The sequence below is a fragment of the Heteronotia binoei genome, chromosome 8, assembly GCF_032191835.1.
Source record: "Heteronotia binoei isolate CCM8104 ecotype False Entrance Well chromosome 8, APGP_CSIRO_Hbin_v1, whole genome shotgun sequence".
Lineage (NCBI taxonomy): Eukaryota > Metazoa > Chordata > Lepidosauria > Squamata > Gekkonidae > Heteronotia > Heteronotia binoei.
In genome coordinates this window covers 119,259,728-119,277,478 of record NC_083230.1, presented here as the reverse complement: position 1 = coordinate 119,277,478, position 17,751 = coordinate 119,259,728, and the positions used below count along the sequence as shown (strand labels likewise).

The 17,751-nt window shown below is 48.4% G+C and overlaps 1 protein-coding gene across 1 annotated transcript in view; it reads right to left on the bottom strand.

The window, feature by feature from the left end:
- Window positions 1-615: 615 nt before the first annotated feature.
- The window catches only part of PRKCQ (protein kinase C theta), a 65,042-nt gene continuing 47,906 nt past the window's right edge, over window positions 616-17,751 (bottom strand). The window contains 5 exon segments of the mRNA XM_060245975.1: window positions 616-804; window positions 6,662-6,790; window positions 8,951-9,139; window positions 13,343-13,481; window positions 14,457-14,519. Coding sequence (XP_060101958.1) covers window positions 649-804; window positions 6,662-6,790; window positions 8,951-9,139; window positions 13,343-13,481; window positions 14,457-14,519 — 676 coding nt within the window. The 3' untranslated portion in view covers window positions 616-648.

Sequence of the window (17,751 nt, the reverse complement as noted above, 5' to 3'; positions counted from 1 at the left end):
GCAAAGAAGAAGAAGGAGGAGGAAAAAGAGGAGGAGATTGGATTTATACCCCACCCTTCACTCGGAATCTTAGAGTGGCTTACAATTGCCTTCTCTTCCTCTCTCCACAACAGACACCCTGTGAGGTAGTTGGGGCTGAGAGAACTGCTCTTGAGAGAACAGCTCTGGGAGAGTTATGGCTGACCCAAGGTCACTCCAGCAGGCGCCTGTGGAGGAGTGGGGAATCAGACCCGGTTCTCCAGATTACAATCTGCCGCTCTTTACCACTACACCAAACTGGCTCTCTGTTATCTCTAAACAGATAACAACACACTGTCACATGAAACCAGATGAACGCATCCAGACTATTTAAGGTTGCCACCTTCAGGTTGGGAAGTGTCTTGTGATCTGTTGGGCGGAGCCTAGGGAGGAGTCAGACCTCCATGGGTTACAGCGCCGTTGCAACCATGCTCTCCGGGGAAACGGGTCTCTGTGGTTCAGAGATCTGTTGTAATTCCAGGAGATCTGTAGGATCCACTCGGAGGCCGGTAACCCCAGTTTCTGCCTAGAGTTACGAGGAAGTCCCATCGCTGTCTTCAGGAGAGGAGAAGTACAAGGTCAGGTGACTCAGAGATGCTTTTTAGGCAGGAGCACTTCCTGTTCCCATTCTCAGGACAGCAGCTTCTCCATGATGGGGCTGGTAAACGAAAAGTTTCGAAACATGTTCTGGTCCATGCTGTTAATGAGGGTTCCATCGCCGTACGATAGCCGGGGTTTCTCGTTCAGAAATTCCTTGTCGAAGTTGTTGTAGTCGCCAGGTGATTTCTTCCCGAGGGAAAAAGAAATCAGAGTTAGGGGTGGCAGGACAATCCGTGTCATCCAAAAGAGTATGTCAGTATTACCGTTTCATTTGAAACACCAGGACAAATGTCAAAATATATGTATATGTTGTTTGGTAAAGGTAGAAGAAGAAATAAAGAAGAGACTGGATTTATACCCCGCCCCTCACTTGGAGTCTCAGAGCGGCTTACAATCTCCTTACCTTCCTCTCGCTACAGCAGACGCCCTGAGAGAGCGCTGAGAAAACTGTGACTGATCCAAGGTCACCCAGTAGCTGCACATGGAGCAGTGTGGAATCAAATCTGGTCCTCCCAGATTAGATCATGTGCTCTTAACTACTACACCCAACTGGCTTTCTGTATACTTATATACGGAACCACAGTTAGGCGGATTTTAGTTTGATTTTAACATTTTTATGCACGAGTAAAATATACCGTATATTTTTATAATAACACTGTGTGTTCAGCTCTATTCAATTGTTAATTTTGTTTCAATCTTTTAAAATTACCTTTCTTGTTTTGGGTTGGCTCCCCTCCCCTTTTTGGATCCTTCTGGAGTTTTGACCCCACTGGTTGACCTCCTGATGGCACCTGGGTTTTGGCCACTGTGTGACACAGAGTGTTGGACTGGATGGGCCATTGGCCTGATCCATCATGGCTTCTCTCTTATGTTCTTATGGCCCTGCTGGTGGACCTCCTGATGGCACATGGGTTTTGGCCACTGTGTGACACAGAGTGTTGGACTGGATGGGCCACTGACCTGATCCAACATGGCTTCTCTTATGTTCTTATGGCCCTGCTGGTGGACCTCCTGATGGCACCTGGGTTTTGGCCACTGTGTGACACAGAGTGTTGGACTGGATGGGCTGTTGGCCTGATCCATCATGGCTTCTCTTGTGTTTTTATGACCCTGCTGGTGGACCTCCTGATGGCACCTGGGTTCTGGTTACTGTGTGACACAGAGTGTTGGACTGGATGGGCCATTGGCCTGATCCATCATGGCTTCTCTCTTATGTTCTTATGGCCCTGCTGGTGGACCTCCTGATGGCACCTGGGTTTGGGCCACTGTGTGACACAGAGTGTTGGACTGGATGGGTTATTGGCCTGATCCAACATGGTTTCTTTTGTGTTTTTATCACCCTGCTGATGGACCTCCTGATGGCACCTGGGTTTTGGCTACTGTGTGACACAGAGTGTTGGACAGGATGGGCCATTGGTTTGATCCAACATGGCTTCTCTTATAATCTTATGGCCCTGTTGGGGGATCTCCTGATGGCACCTGGGTTTTGGCCACTGTGTGACACAGTGTTGGACAGTGTTGGACTTGATCCAACATGGCTTCTCTTATGTTCTTCCTGTTTTTTCCTACCAGTAAAACTGAATTTATGCCCAATACTAAAGTGAGAAAGAACTGCCATCCGCGGCAATCTGTGCTATCTTAGCACAAGCATTTGTTTTTTTTTTGCTGACAGACAGGAAACAACAGAATTTGTAGCACAAATTTTGTGGTTAGGAAAAGAAAGTAAACCATCTCATGTAGTCACAGCAGAACCAGCAGCATAGTTGAAGTTAAACTTTACATGACATCAGTTTTTTCAGCAGTCATCAGGAGTGGAATTCTAGCAGGAGCTCCTTTGCATATTAGGCCACACCCCATGATGTAGCCAATTCTCCAACAGCTTACAAAAAAGCTTACAAAAAAGAGAACCTTGTAAGCTCTTGGAGGATTGGCTACATCAGGGGGTGTGGCCTAATATGCAAAGGAGCTCCTGCTAGAATAATATGTAAAGGAGCTCCTGCTAGAAGGAAGGAAGCAGGGAGGGAGGAAGGAAGGAGGGTGGGAGGGAGGAAGGATGGAGGGAGGGAGGGAGGAAGGAGAGTGGGTGGGAGGAAGGAAGGAAGGGAAAAGAAGGAAGGTAGGAAGGAAGGAAGGAGGGAGGGAGGCAAATAGAGGGGGAAGGGGAGAGGAAGATGTAGAAAGAAAGCAACTTTAAATGCTTTCTCTAGGCTGCCAGTTGTCTTGGCTTGGAGAAGTGATTTAATAGAGAGAAATGCCTTCTCCAAGCTGGCCAATGGGACAGTGAGGGATTTTGACAGCCACACGATATGTCTGAAAGAGCTACAAGTGAGTTCCAAGCTGCAGTTTGGCCACCCTTTTCCTAGACTCTATGGTTGCCAGCCCCCCACCCCTCTGGCCACTGACAGGTGAGGGGGGGCAAGGTTGCCAGATCCAGGTTGGGAGAAGGGTACGTTTCAATGTCACTTGTGCGCTCCCACAAAGACTCTTGATGGATTGAGATATCTCTTTATTTTGAACATTTCTAACCCACCTTTCTATCCCCACACGGAGATCCCCAATGCAGCTGACAGAAATTGAAAACAAACAAACAAAACAACAATAAAACAACAGCCAACAAAACTACAGCCAACAAGAAAACTACAGCCCAAAATTATAACTATTGTTAGCAAGCGAGTGCAGCAGGAAAAATAACCACAGTTAAAAACAAAACAGCACAAACATATCTACAGAAGTGCAAAAGAGAGAGAAGGCACCAGGGAAGGGGCAGGCACGGAATCAAACAGCTTTCAAAGGGGATTAGATAGATTTGGGGAGGTTCAGTCTATCAGGGGCTACTAGCCATGATGACTGAAGAGAACCTCCACAATTAGAGACAGTCAGCCTGTGAATCCCAGAGCCAGGAGGTAACCATAGCCTCTATGCCCTGCTGTTGGCCCTCCAGAAAAACTGGTTGGTCACAGTGTGAGACAGGATGCTGGACTAGATGGACTGTCACTGGTCTGATCCATCAGGTCTCTTCTTAGCTTCTTAGGAGGCTGGAGTAGATGGAACACTGGTCTGATCCAGCAGGGCTCTTTTTAGCTTCTTAGGAGGCTGGACTAGATGGACCACTGGTCTGATCCATCAGGGCTCTTCTTAGCTTCTTAGGAGGCTGGAGTAGATGGAACACTGGTCTGATCCATCAGGGCTCTTTGAAGCTTCTTAGGAGGCTGGACTAGATGGACCACTGGTCTGATCCATCAGGGCTCTTCTTAGGTTCTTAGGATGCTGGACTAGATGGACCACTGGTCTGATCCAACAGGGCTCTTCTTAGGTTCTTCCTAGTCCAGCATCCTGAGAACATCAGAAGAGCCCTGCTGGATCAGACCAGGCGTCCATCTAGTCCAGCATCCTGAGAACATCAGAAGAGCCCTGCTGGATCAGACCAGGGGTCCATCTAGTCCAGCATCCTGAGAACATCAGAAAAGCCCTGATGGATCAGATCAGGGGTCCATCTAGTCCAGCATCCTGAGAACATCAGAAGAGCCCTGGTAAGTCAGACCAGTGGCCCACCTAGTCCAGCATCCTGAGAACATCAGAAGAGCCCTGCTGGATCAGACTAGGAGTCCATCTAGTCCAGCATCCTGAGAACATCAGAAGAGCCCTGCTGGATCAGACCAGGCGTCCATCTAGTCCAGCATCCTGAGAACATCAGAAGAGCCCTGCTGGATCAGACCAGTGGCCCATCTAGTCCAGCATCCTGAGAACATCAGAAGAGCCCTGCTGGGTCAGACCAGTGGCCCATCTAGTCCAGCATCCTGAGAACATCAGAAGAGCCCTGCTGGATCAGACCAGTGGCCCATCTAGTCCAGCATCCTGAGAACATCAGAAGAGCCCTGCTGGATCAGACCAGGGGTCCATCTAGTCCAGCATCCAGAAAACATCAGAAGAGCCCTGCTGGATCAGACCAGGGGTCCATCTAGTCCAGCATCCTGAGAACATCAGAAGAGCCCTGTGGGTTCAGACCAGGGGTCCATCTAGTCCAGCATCCTGAGAACATCAGAAGAGCCCTGCTGGATCAGACCAGGGGTCCATCTAGTCTAGCATCCTGAGTACATCAGAAGAGCCCTGCTGGATCAGACCAGTGGTCCATCTAGTCCAGCATCCTGAGTACATCAGAAGAGCCCTGCTGGATCAGACCAGTGGCCCATCTAGTCCAGCATCCTGAGAACGTCAGAAGAGCCCTGCTGGATCAGACCAGGGTTCCATCTAGTCTGGCATCCCATCTCACACAGTGGTCAACCAGTTCCTCTGGAGGTCCAACAACAGGGCACAGAGGTCTTTTCTGACGTTGCCTCCTAGCACTGACATCCAGAGGCTTACTACCACTGAATGTGAAGGTTCTCTTTAGTCACTATGCCTAGTAATTGCTCCTTCAGTCAAGAAGTATTTTCTTTTGTCCTTCCTGAATCTACTTCCTGTCAGCTTCTCTGCTTGCCTTTTAGTTCTAGTGCTTTGGGAGCGGTAGAAAAAGACAAGGAATTCTGAATTCTGGGGGCCACAGCTGAAAAGTCCATGTCAGACATTCACACTCGTCATGCATCTGGAATTTCTCACCGACTGAGGCCTAGAGAACAGGTGGATGGAGGTCCTGTGGCTAGAAAACAGACTAATAGAACTGGGTAACACTAGTCAAGTGAATTCCCCCATCCCTCCTAAGAAAAATTCCAGCATTTGTTAACTTCAACCATGATGCTTTTGACCGAAGCCATTTGGGGTTGTCTGTGAGTAAACGGCAAAGCACCCTGTAAAAAAAAAGCCTGCAAAGAAAATGATGTGACGTCACCCCATGGGTCGGTAACAACTCGGTGCTTGCACAGGGGATACCTTTACCTATGAGAAAATAGGAAAAACACCTTGGATTCTCTGAAGGGCAATGTGTAAGCTACTACTGTAGCATAAGGAGAAGACGATAAGCGATTGGATTTATACCCCACCCTTCACTACCCAAAGGAATCTCAGATTCACAATCTCCTTTCCGTTTCTTTTCCCACAACAGACAACCTTTGAGGTAGGTGGAGCTGAGAGAACTCTCCAAGAACTGCTCTTGAGAGAACAGCTCTGAGAGAGTTATGACTTGGAGTTTGAAGAGGTTTGGCTCTAGAAATGACTATAAAAAGGACTCATTTAGGTTCCCAGGACTTTTTTTTTGTAGCAGGAATTTCTTTGCCTATTAGGCCACACCCCCCTGATGTAGCCAATCTTCCTGGAACTTACAGCAAGCCCTGTACAAAGAGCCCTGTAAGGGATTTTAGCAGGACCTCCTTTGCATATTAGGCCACACCTCTCTGATGTAGCCAATCCTCCTGGAGCTTACAGTAGGTCCTGTACGGAATTCTAGCAGGACCTCCTTTGCATATTAGGCCACACACCCCTGATGTAGCCAATCCTCCTGGAGCTTCCAGCAGGCCCTGTACGAAGAGCCCTGTAAGGAATTCTAGCAGGACCTCCTTTGACTATTAGGCCACACCCCCCTGATGTAGCCAATCTTCCTGGAACTTACAGCAAGCCCTGTACAAAGAGCCCTGTAAGGGATTTTAGCAGGACCTCCTTTGCATATTAGGCCACACCTCTCTGATGTAGCCAATCCTCCTGGAGCTTACAGTTGGCCCTGTACGAAGAAAACAATTCCACACCATCCTCTACATGACAGACTTTCAAGAACTTGAAAATGGTGATCCTATCACCTCTCAGCCGCCTCCTCTCCAGGCTAAACATGCGCAGCTCCTTCACCCTTTCTTCATAGGACTTGGTCTCCAGACCCCTCACCATCTAGAAGGATACTGAACCGATTTTCCAACAGATTGTGTTGGGGGTGGGAGGAGTGATAAACCTGGTGTAATATGAGTCTGGCCAGATGGGGGCGCCTCTGGCAGAATGCTCAACCTCAAGAGAATGAACAGGTAGAAACACCCTTAACATTCAGGCTGCCATTCACTCCCTTTGCCATGCAGAAGACCAATGGGTGTTCAAAAGCGGCAAGTGAGTAAAGGTGTTTTCTCACCACTCTGGGCCTGAACGGGGGCTCCACTGCTCTTCTTTCCAGAGCCTCCCAGTCGATTTCCTGGAAGAAGATGTGCTGACGGATATTCCCCTTGGCTCCCAGCCTCCGCTCCGGTTCGCGTACAAAAAGCTGGAAAAGTAACCAAAAAAAGAGATTTTTCTGAGAGAAGGAGCAGATAGAGGTTCTTGAGCATTTTTGTCTTGTTTATGGAAAGCGTGGAAAAAGCAGGGAGTTCTGACTCCTTGCTACAGCCACACAAGCTGAATTTGTGATCGACTTTGAACTGGACCTTACACGCTTTGGAAAGCTGCGAACCAGGAACAGAAGATACCCATTAATGCAAAATTATAATCAGGGCTTTTTTAGTAGCAGCAACTCCTTTGCATATTAGGCCACACCCCCTGTTGCAGCCAATCCTCCTGGAGCTCTCAGCAGGCCCTGTACGAAGAGTTCTGTAAGGAATTCTAGCAGGACCTCCTTTGCATATTAGGCCACACACCCCTGATGTAGCCAATCCTCCTGGAGCTTACAGCAGGCCCTGTACGAAGAGCCCTGTAAGGAATTCTAGCAGAACCTCCTTTGCCTATTAGGCCACACCCCCCTGATGGAGCCAATCCCCCTGGAGCTCTCAGTGGGCCCTGTATGAAGAGCCCTGTAAGGAATTCTAGCAGGACCTCCTTTGCCTATTAGGCCACACCCCCCTGATGGAGCCAATCCCCCTGGAGCTCTCAGTAGGCCCTGTACGAAGAGCCCTGTAAGGAATTCTAGCAGAACCTCCTTTGCCTATTAGGCCACACCCCCCTGATGGAGCCAATCCCCCTGGAGCTCTCAGTAGGCCCTGTACGAAGAGCCCTGTAAGGAATTCTAGCAGGACCTCCTTTGCCTATTAGGCCACACCCCCTGATGTAGCCAATCCCCCTGGAGCTCTCAGTAGGCCCTGTACGAAGAGCCCTGTAAGGAATTCTAGCAGGACCTCCTTTGCCTATTAGGCCACACCCCCCTGATGTAGCCAATCCCCCTGGAGCTCTCAGTAGGCCCTGTACGAAGAGCCCTGTAAGGAATTCTAGCAGGACCTCCTTTGCCCATTAGGCCACACCCCCCTGATGCAGCCAGTCCTCCTGGAGCTTCCAGCAGGCCCTGTATGAAGAGCCCTGTAAGGAATTCTAGCAGGACCTCCTTTGCCTATTAGGCCACACCCCCTGATGTAGCCAATCCCCCTGGAGCTCTCAGTAGGCCCTGTACGAAGAGCCCTGTAAGCTCTTGGAGGATTGGCTACATCAGGGGTGTGTGGCCTAATATCCAAAGGAGTTCCTGCTACAAAAAAAAGAGAAAAAGCTGTGATTATAATCCAATGAATCATTAAGTGTTTTATAACTTGTATTGGGAGTCTCCATTCCCTTCTATACAAATTCACCTAGATTTACAGAATCACCAGTTGGGCAGAGGACTTTATTACCTTCTATGGCTATCCAGACCAAATGGCCAAGCCACACTGTTTTACCATGTGACCCGTCTGCCCTCTTCATCAACAAACTGCTTGTATTTCAGCCCACAATACCTGATCCCCCTCGTCTGATGAAGTGCGCTTAGAGAGCACACGGAAGCTTACATTCTAAATAAAACTTGGTTGGTCTTAAAGGTGCAACTTGACTCTTGCTTTGTTCAACTTCTATACAACTTGGCATTGTTCCTATTCAGGGCTTTTTTTGTAGCAGGAACTCCTTTGCATATTAGGCTGCACCCCCTTGATGTAGCCAATCCTCCTGGAGCTTACAGGGCTCTTCTTACAGGGCCTACTGGAAGCTCCAGGAGGATTGGCTACATCAGGGGGGTGTGGCCTAATAGGCAAAGGAGGTCCTGCTAGAATTCCTTACAGGGCTCTTCTTACAGGGCCTACTGAGAGTGGTAGAGCATCTGCTTGGTAAGCAGAAGGTCTCAGGTTCAATCCCCGGCATCTCCAACTAAAAAGGGTCCAGGCAGATAGGTGTGAAAAACCTCAGCTTGAGACCCTGGAGAGCTGCTGCCACTCAGGGAAGGGACAGTGGCTCAGTGGTAGAGCATCTGCTTGGTAAGCAGAAGGTCCCAGGTTCAATCCCCGGCATCTCCAACTAAAAAGGGTCCAGGCAAGTAGGTGTGAAAAACCTCAGCTGGAGACCCTGGAGAGCCGCTGCCAGTCTGAGTAGACAGTACTGACTTTGATGGACCGAGGGTCTGATTCAGTAGAAGGCAGCTTCATATGTTAACCTATCCCCCCCCCACCCTCCCACTGGGGGCAGCCCTCCTTCTCACCTTCACTAGAAGGTCTCTTGCATTTGTGTCAAGCCAGCGCGGATAGAAGGGGCTGTCCATGCGGATGGACTGAAAGAGCTCCTCTTCATCGTGGCCGTGGAATGGAGACTGGCCAATCAACATTTCATATAAGAGGACGCCGAAGGACCACCAGTCGACAGACAGGTTGTATTTCTGTCCCAGGAGAATCTGTCATGGAAGGAAGTAGGTCATTGCAGAAGAAGAAGAAGACCATAGATTTATACCCCTGAATCAGAGTCTCAGAGAAAGAGAAGATTCGAAGATAAGAAGTTGCTTCACGTTGAGCCACTAGCAATAGCTCTTTCAGTGATCCCCATAGTGTCCACCAGGGTGTTTTCTGGTGTCCTCTCCCAAAGCATATTTCCCCTGAAGCTAATGGCTAGTCCTGCCTTTCCCCCAAATCTTTGGAGAAGAAGAAGAAATTTGATTTATATCCCCCCATCCACTCTAAATCTCAGAGCGGCTCACAATCTCCTTTATTTTCCTCCCCCAACAAAGACACCCTGTGAGGTGGGTGGGGCTGAGAGAGCTCTGACAGAAACTGCCTTTTCAAGGACAGCTCTGTGAGAGCTATGGCTGGCCCAAGTCCATTCCAGCAGCTGCAAGTGGAGGAGCGGGGAATCACCCGGTTCTCCCAGATAAGATAACTATGGCTGACCCAAGGCAATTCCAGTAGCTGCAAGTGGAGGAGGGGGGAATCAAGCCCGGTTCTCCCAGATAAGAGAGCTATGGCTGACCCAAGGCCATTCCAGCAGCTGCAAGTGGAGGAGCAGGGAATCAAACCCGGTTCTCCCAGATAAGAGAGCTCTGGCTGACCCAAGGCCATTCCAGCAGCTGCAAGTGGAGGAGTGGGGAATCAAACCCGGTTCTCCCAGATAAGAGAACTATGGCTGACCCAAGGCCATCCCAGCGGCTGCAAGTGGAGGAGGGGGGGAATCAAGCCCGGTTCTCCCAGATAAGAGAGCTCTGGCTGACCCAAGGCCATTCCAGCAGCTGCAAGTGGAGGAGTGGGGAATCAAACTAGGTTCTCCCAGATAAGAGTCTGCACAATTAACCACTACACCAAACTTGCTCTCTGATTTCTTCAGAAGTAAGACCGTGAGGAGGAGATTGGATTTATACCCCACCCTTCTCTTGGAGTCTCAGAGTGGCTCACAATCTCCTTCCCTTCCTTTCCCCACAACAGACACCCTGTGAACGGGGTGGAGCTGAGAGTTCTCTCAGAGAACTGCTCTTGAGAGAACAGCTCTGAGAGAACTTGAGACTGACCCAAGGTCACCCAGCAGCTGCATGTGGAGGAGGAGTGAGGAATCGAACCCAGTTCTCCAGATTAGAGTCTGACACTCTTAACCACTACACCAAACTGCATTGTGCAGGGGGCTGGACTAGATGACTCTGGAGGTCCCTTCCAACTCTATGATTCTATGAAACTGGGTCTCCTAAACCCCTACAGCAGGGTTGAGGAACCTCTGTCCCAAGGGCCGTATATGGCCCTTGGGGTCACTTGGTGTGGGCCTCAGGGATTGCTGGGCTGAACCGAGCCATGTGGCAGCCTCCCTGGGGCCTGGCTGGCCAGCGAGGATCATGGGGCCCAGCTGTGCTGTGCAGCAGCCTTCCCAGGGCCAGGCAGGGATCACAGGGCCCGGATGTACTGTGCGGCAGCCTTCCTGGGGCTGGCCGGCCAGAATTGCTGCAAGGCCTGGAAAAGTTACTGTCACTGTTCAGTTTGCACATGTTTATCCCAGAGGGTGTGGCCTAATATGCTAATAAGTGTGTGACCTAACATGTTAATATTAGGGGATGTGGTCTAATATGCTACTGAGTTCCTGCTGGGCTTTTTCTACAAAAAAGCCCTGGACTTATGCATTTGCATAGGGCAGCGGGCCGGGGTGTGTGTGTGTGCCAGATTAGGCTCTCCCCACATGACTTCAAATAGAAAAACAATTATTTGCATTAATTTTGCTGGCCTGAATCATTCTCCCTCAGCGGAACACAGTTTTTTAAGTTGACAATTTTTTATGGCCCGCGAATGATGTTATAAATATCTGTATGGCCTTTGGGAGAAAAAAAAGGTTCCCCACCCCTGCCCTACACTAAACTGGAGGTCTTTGGTCTTCAGAAAGGACACATACAGAAACAACTGTTTTCATCACAGGAGAACATTCGGCTTGGAACCTCCCAAGTGGGACTTTTCCAGTACTTGATGACTGGACCTAAACCCCATGGGAATTATTTGGTGGTTGACTATACCAGGGGTGGCCAACGGTAGCTCTTCAGATGTTTTTTGCCTACAACTCCCATCAGCCCCAGCCAGCATGGGCAAAAAACATCTGGAGAGCTACCGTTGGCCACCCCTGGACTATACCATGAAGGGCCCCGTGGCGCAGAGTGTTAAAGCTGCAGTACTGCAGTCCTAAACTCTGCTCACGACCTGAGTTCGATCCCCGGTGGAAGCTGGGTTTTCAGGTAGCCGGCTCGAGGTTGACTCAGCCTTCCATCCTTCCGAGGTCGGTCAAATGAGTCCCCAGCTTGTTGAGGGGAAAGCGAAGGTGACTGGGGAAGGCGAGGGCAAACCACCCCGTAAAAAGTCTGCCGTGATTGTGAAAGTTTTATTGTGGAGTGAGATGGATAAATTAACTAAAACTTTAAGAGACTATGACTTAGACTTATTCAAAAAGGAGTGGAAGAAATTCAAAGGATATATGGAGAAAGAGTGGAACGTAAAAAGACATTGGACAATTTTTTAGTATTAATCAAAAGTATTACATTTTGATAGATTAGTGGTACCTTTAGAATTAACTGGAAATTTATAACTTCAGGGAAGTCAATATTGGAGGGAGGGGGGGTGAAATATCATATGGTTTAGTATAAGAAAAGTTAATGAAATGTTGTAACCATGTGTTATTAATAAATTGTGAAAACACAAAAGTCTGCCGTGAAAATGTTGTGAAAGCAACGTCACCCCAGAGTCGGAAACGACTGGTGCTTGCACAGGGGACCCTTCCTTGACTGTACCTGCCATGGCAGACTGCCTCTCCCCATACGAGCCCCGTAGACTCCTAAGATTAGCAGCTCAAAATCTCTAGGTTATTGCTGTAGGGGCAGTGCTTTTTAGGTTATACTTTGTTTTTAACTGTTGTTTTATCTAATGGTTATTATGATGATGAAGGCAAGAGACAAAGAGACATGATTTGCCATTGCCTGCTTCCGCATAGCGACGTTGGACTGATCAAGTTCAGTATACTGCTTCCAGCTGCAGCAACCCACAAGGTTCATAGAGTCCTAGTTCTGGAAGGGGTCTTACAGATCAGCTTCCCAATCAATATGGAACAGGGGTGGCCAAACTTGCTCAACGGCAGAGCCACAGAGAATAAACGTCAGATGTTCGAGAGCCACAAGACGTGAATGTCAGACGTTTGAGAGCTGTAAGACAGGAAGGCAGGCGGGCAAATAGATGGCAGGAGGGAGTCGTGGATAGAAAACAACTTTAACTTTAAATGCATTCTCCAAGCTGTCGGCTGGCTGGGCTTGGAGAAGTGATTTAAAGCAGGGGTCCTCAACCCCCGGGCCGTGGACCGGTACTGGTCCGTGGCCTGTTAGCAAAGGGGGCCATGAGTTGTATAATTATTTCATTATATATTACAATGTAGTAGTAACAATAAGACGACGACATTGGATTTATATCCTGCCCTCTACTTTGAATCTCAGAGCAACTCACAATCTCCTTTGTCTTCGTCCCCCACAGCAGACACCCTGTGAGGTGGGTGGGGCTGAGAGAGCTCTACCAGAAGCTGCCCTTTCAAAGACAACTCTGCCAGAGCTATGGCTGACCCAAGGCCATTCCAGCAGCTGCAAGTGGAGGAGTGGGGAATCAAACCTGGTTCTCCCAGATAAGAGTCCGCGCACTTAACCACCACACCAAAATAAAGTGCACAATTGTATCATCCTGAAACCATCACCCCCCCCCGCCTCCCCCGGTCTGTGGAAAAATTGCCTTCCACAAAACTGGTCCCTGTTGCAAAAAAGGTTGGGGACCGCTGATTTAAAGAGAGAAATGCCTTCTCCAAGCTGGCCTATGGAGCAGTGGGGGCTTGGAGAGCCACACAATATGTGTGAAAGAGCCACATGTGGCTCAGAGCCACAGTTCGGCCACCCCTGATAGAGAATATCCAGAGCTGGAGAACTCTTAACAGACGGCCGCATAAACTTCCTAAAGCAAGGCTCGAAGCAAGAGACCCTCTGCTGTTCTTTTCTCCTAGCATCGTGCACCAAGATAGACTCCAGATGGACAGGGAGGTTCCATTCCTCGACTGGGGCTCCCAGCCACCGATCGACGTTTTCAGCCACGAGATGCGATGACGCCCTACCTACCTCCGGCGCAATATAGTCGGGCGTTCCGCAGAAGGTGCTGGTCTTGTCGTCCCCGAACATGTTCTCTTTGCACATCCCAAAGTCAGCAATTTTGATGTGGCCGTCCTTGTCTAACAGGACGTTATCCAGCTTCAGGTCTCTGCGAAGATAGGTGTGGGTGAGGCCTTTTCTCTGAAAATGCTATTGAACAGAAGGGTCTTCGTAACGGTGTGTCGATGGGCAGGGCCGGCGCATGGGAGTAGGCCGAGTAGGTGGCCGCCTCGGGTGCCACTTGGCCTAGGGGCACCATGAGGCGCCCCCCCTCCCTGCTGCCTCCTTCCGTTACCCTGCGTTTGCTGCTGCTTCCCGCCGTGAAAGCTCAGCCTGCCCCACCCGTGCTTCAAAGGGAGCATCGGTGCCTGCAGCCCTGGAAAACGCACGCGCGAAGATGGGGGGGGGCGGGGAACAGACCTCAACCTAGGGGCACTAGAACCACTAGCGTGGGCCTGTTGACGGGTTGTCAACCGCCAGGGGGGGCCTAGAGGTCTCCTAGAACTACAGCCGATCTCCAGACAAGGTGCAGGTTGGATTGGAGTGAAGCATTCATATGCATTCTACTTTATGCAGTTTCATCTTCGTGCGCTGAACTTTACCAGAGAATTACGGCCTGACAAAACGTCAAAATGGGGATTTACCTGGGACATCCGTTGCCGTGGCTATTGCTGCGTGTTTAAATCTAAGTTTTGAGGTTTGGCATTGTATATGCGTGTGCTACATCCTTTAAGAATAATCATTTTACAGGCAGAGCAGAACCACCAGAAGCAGATTAAAAACAAGAAAAGCGTTCAATAGTTTCTTAGCAGTAGAAAGCATGCATTACAGCTCCTCCTAGTGTTAAAATGGACTAAGTGCACCCTGTTAACAGAACTGTTCACATTCTCTCTAACAGGGGTGGAATTCTAACAGGAGCTCCTTTGCATATTAGGCCACACACCCCTGATGTAGCCAATCCTCCTAGAGCTTAGAAGGCTCTTTTTTGTAAGCTCTTGGAGGATTGGCTACATCAGGGGTGAGTGGCCTAATATGCAAAGGAGCTGCTGCTATCGCTCTCCAACAATATGTGACATAATCTTACCTGTATATGATTCCTTTGGAATGAAGGAACTGCAAGCCACAAATAATTTCAGCAGCGTAGAACCTGGAAAAAGTCCAGAAAAGGGCAACTAGAATGATTAAAGGTTTGGAACGCTTTCGCTATGAAGAAAGGCTAAAACGCCTGGGGCTTTTTAGCTTGGAGAAACGTCGACTGCGGGGTGACATGGTAGAGGTTTACAAAATTATGCATGGGATGGAGAAAGTAGAGAAAGAAGTACTTTTCTCCCTTTCTCACAATACAAGAACTCGTGGGCATTCGATGAAATTGCTGAGCAGACAGGTTAAAATGGATAAAAGGAAGTCCTTCTTCATCCAAAGGGTGATTAACATGTGGAATTCACTGCCACAGGTGGTGGTGGCTACAAGCATAGCCAGCTTCAAGAGGGCGTTAGGTAAAAATATGGAGCAGAGGTCCATCAGTGGCTAGTAGCCACAGTGTGTTATATATATATTTTTGGCCACTGTATGACATAGAGTGTTGGACTGGATGAGCCACTGGCCTGATCCAACATGGCTTCTCTTATGTTCTTAAGTCAGAGTTTTGATTTCACTCCCTGTTTCTTTTCACAGATATGAATTGTCTTTCTGCATACACCCCACAGAGGAAGAAATCCACAACATGCAAAATCTGCAGTATACTCGACATGTGGACAATCAACAGAAAAACAACCTTTGATTCATTCTTCTAAGCCTACGTTTCATTCAAGGACTGCTGTCTTTGTTGGTCGAGTACACTGCAGGCTTTGCATGCTGCGTGCAGAAGTAATTGCTGTTTAAACCTAGCAAACCTTGCATGTTTTTCTTAGAAGTAGTGTTGTTAAAAAGTTGATTGTGGCGTTTCCCCTTTAAACGCTGTTAACATAAATACTCAATATATTGCAGAGTGCGATTAAGCACTGAGATAATGTTTGCGGGATGCGTAATTCTTGTATTAAGCTGTGTTACACGAATTGTAATTGTTCTTTGCTTAGTCATTTTTCACAGCCTCCTATGTTTTTCTTCACCTATGGCTGGCAACCTTAGCAACGGGGTGCAGTGGCGTAAATGGAAGGATCCACATCGCACCAACACCATGACATTCCTTACAGCATACCCCAGATGTGACATCATTGCATCGGGTGACACTCGAGCATTCACTCCATAATCTTTGTTTAAACCACAGTGCTTTGGACAGATGCTAGAGCAGAGGTGAGCCCGCCTCGGCAGGGAGGGTGGAATATAAATAAAATTTTATTATTATTATTATTATTATTATTATTATTATTATTATTATTATTATTATTATTATTATTATAGGTGTCGAACTCATTTGTTATAAAAGAGACCTTGCTGGGCCGGGCCATATGTGTGCCTATTTAAGATTAGGAAGCAGAGGTATAAATTTTATAAAGAACACAGACAAACACAAATATATATATTTTTAAAAACTTAAAGCATGCTTAAAATGTTAGCACTCGTTGGTCTTAAGAATGCTTTCTTTGTATTTCTCATGTGGGATCCAGGGAACTGGGCAAAGGAAGCTCTGGCTCTTTCCTTCCTTCCCCAGGGGACTGGGGGGGGGGGGGGAGGAGCCTAAGCCAAAGGAGGAAGAGATGTTTGGCTCAGCAGCTCTGCTGGGCAATTGAGAGAGCCTGGCAAAGCAAGCTATTCCTCCCCTTTCCTCCCTGAGGGAGGAGCCTCAGCCAATGGAAAAAATAGAGGTTTTGCTCGGTAGCTCCTGTGTGACTGAGCAAGCCTGGCAAAGCAAGCTGTTATGCAGAAGGAAGCAAGAGAGAGGGAGAAGGAAGCAGATGACAGCCAGTTGCTCGAGGGCCTGATAGGAGCCCTCCGGGGGCCTGATTCAGCCCCTGAACTGCATGTTTGACACCCCTGTGCTAGAGTGTCGCCCCATGTGATGATGCCACTTGTCGGTTGCCCCAGAAGTGATTTCGTGTGTCGCTGCCCCCGGGTAAGTCACCCTAGCACCAGATCTATCATAGCCCTTCACCACCAAGTGTCTTCTCCTTGTGGCTTTGATGCTCTTCTCGAATCATGGAGAAGATGTTAGCTTTCAAACCAAGGATTACACTCTCTCCCTCCCCACCCCGCATTCCAAGGTAGTACTTTCCTGCCAAGGACTGTACCAAATCAGAAAGGTCATCGCTGGATACTCTCTCAGAACGTGCAGGAAAACAGGCAACGTCTCAGAAAGCATGGCTAAATGGATGCAAAATATTGGCCATACTACAGAACTAGCAGACTGAGAGAAATTATGGAAAACAAATATTAAAATGACTAGATCAGGGGTGGCCAATGATAGCTCTCCAGATGTTTTTTTTGTCTATAGCTCCCATCAGCCCCAGCCATTGGCCATGCTGGCTGGGGCTGATGGGAGTTGTAGGCAAAAAAACAACTGGAGAGCCACCGTTGGCCACCCCTGGACTAGATGACCCTAGCAGGAGTGGCCAACGGTAGCTCTCCAGATGTTTTTTTGCCTACAACTCCCATCAGCCCCAGCCATGCTGGCTGGGGCTGATGGGAATTGTAGGCAAAAAAACATCTGGAGAGCTACCGTTGGCCACCCCTGGGCTAGATCATCCACTTTTAAAAGAGAATATATAAAAGATGATGTTTGGATGGTATATTACCACAGAGAAATTGTCAAAGATATATCTGAATACCTCAAATAGATGTTGGAAATGCTAGAAGGCAGTTGGGTCTTTCTACCATATGTGGTGGCAATGTGAGAAGGCAAGGAGATTTTGGATTCAAATTCATAGCTGGCTACAAAAAATGCTAAAACTAAGTATAAAACATTTACCTGAACTATATCTCCTGAATATATATCAAATCTCCATTCCTAAATTAAAAGCTAGATTTTTAGTGCATGCAGCCATGGCTGCGAGGATTCTATATGCAAGATACTGGAAGACACCAGAGACACCAAAGAAAGAAGAATATGTTCAAAAGCTGCTTGAAACAGCGGAAATAAGAACATAAGAGAAGCCATGTTGGATCAGGCCAATGGCCCATCCAGTCCAACACTCTGTGTCACAGAAGAACATAAGAGAAGCCATGTTGGATCAGGCCAGTGGCCCATCCAGACCAACACTCTGTGTCACATAAGAACATAAGAGAAGCCATGTTGGATCAGGCCAATGGCCCATCCAGACCAACACTCTGTGTCACAGAAGAACATAAGAGAAGCCATGTTGGATCAGGCCAATGGCCCATCCAGTCCAACACTCTGTGTCACATAAGAACATAAGAGAAGCCATGTCGGATCAGGCCAGTGG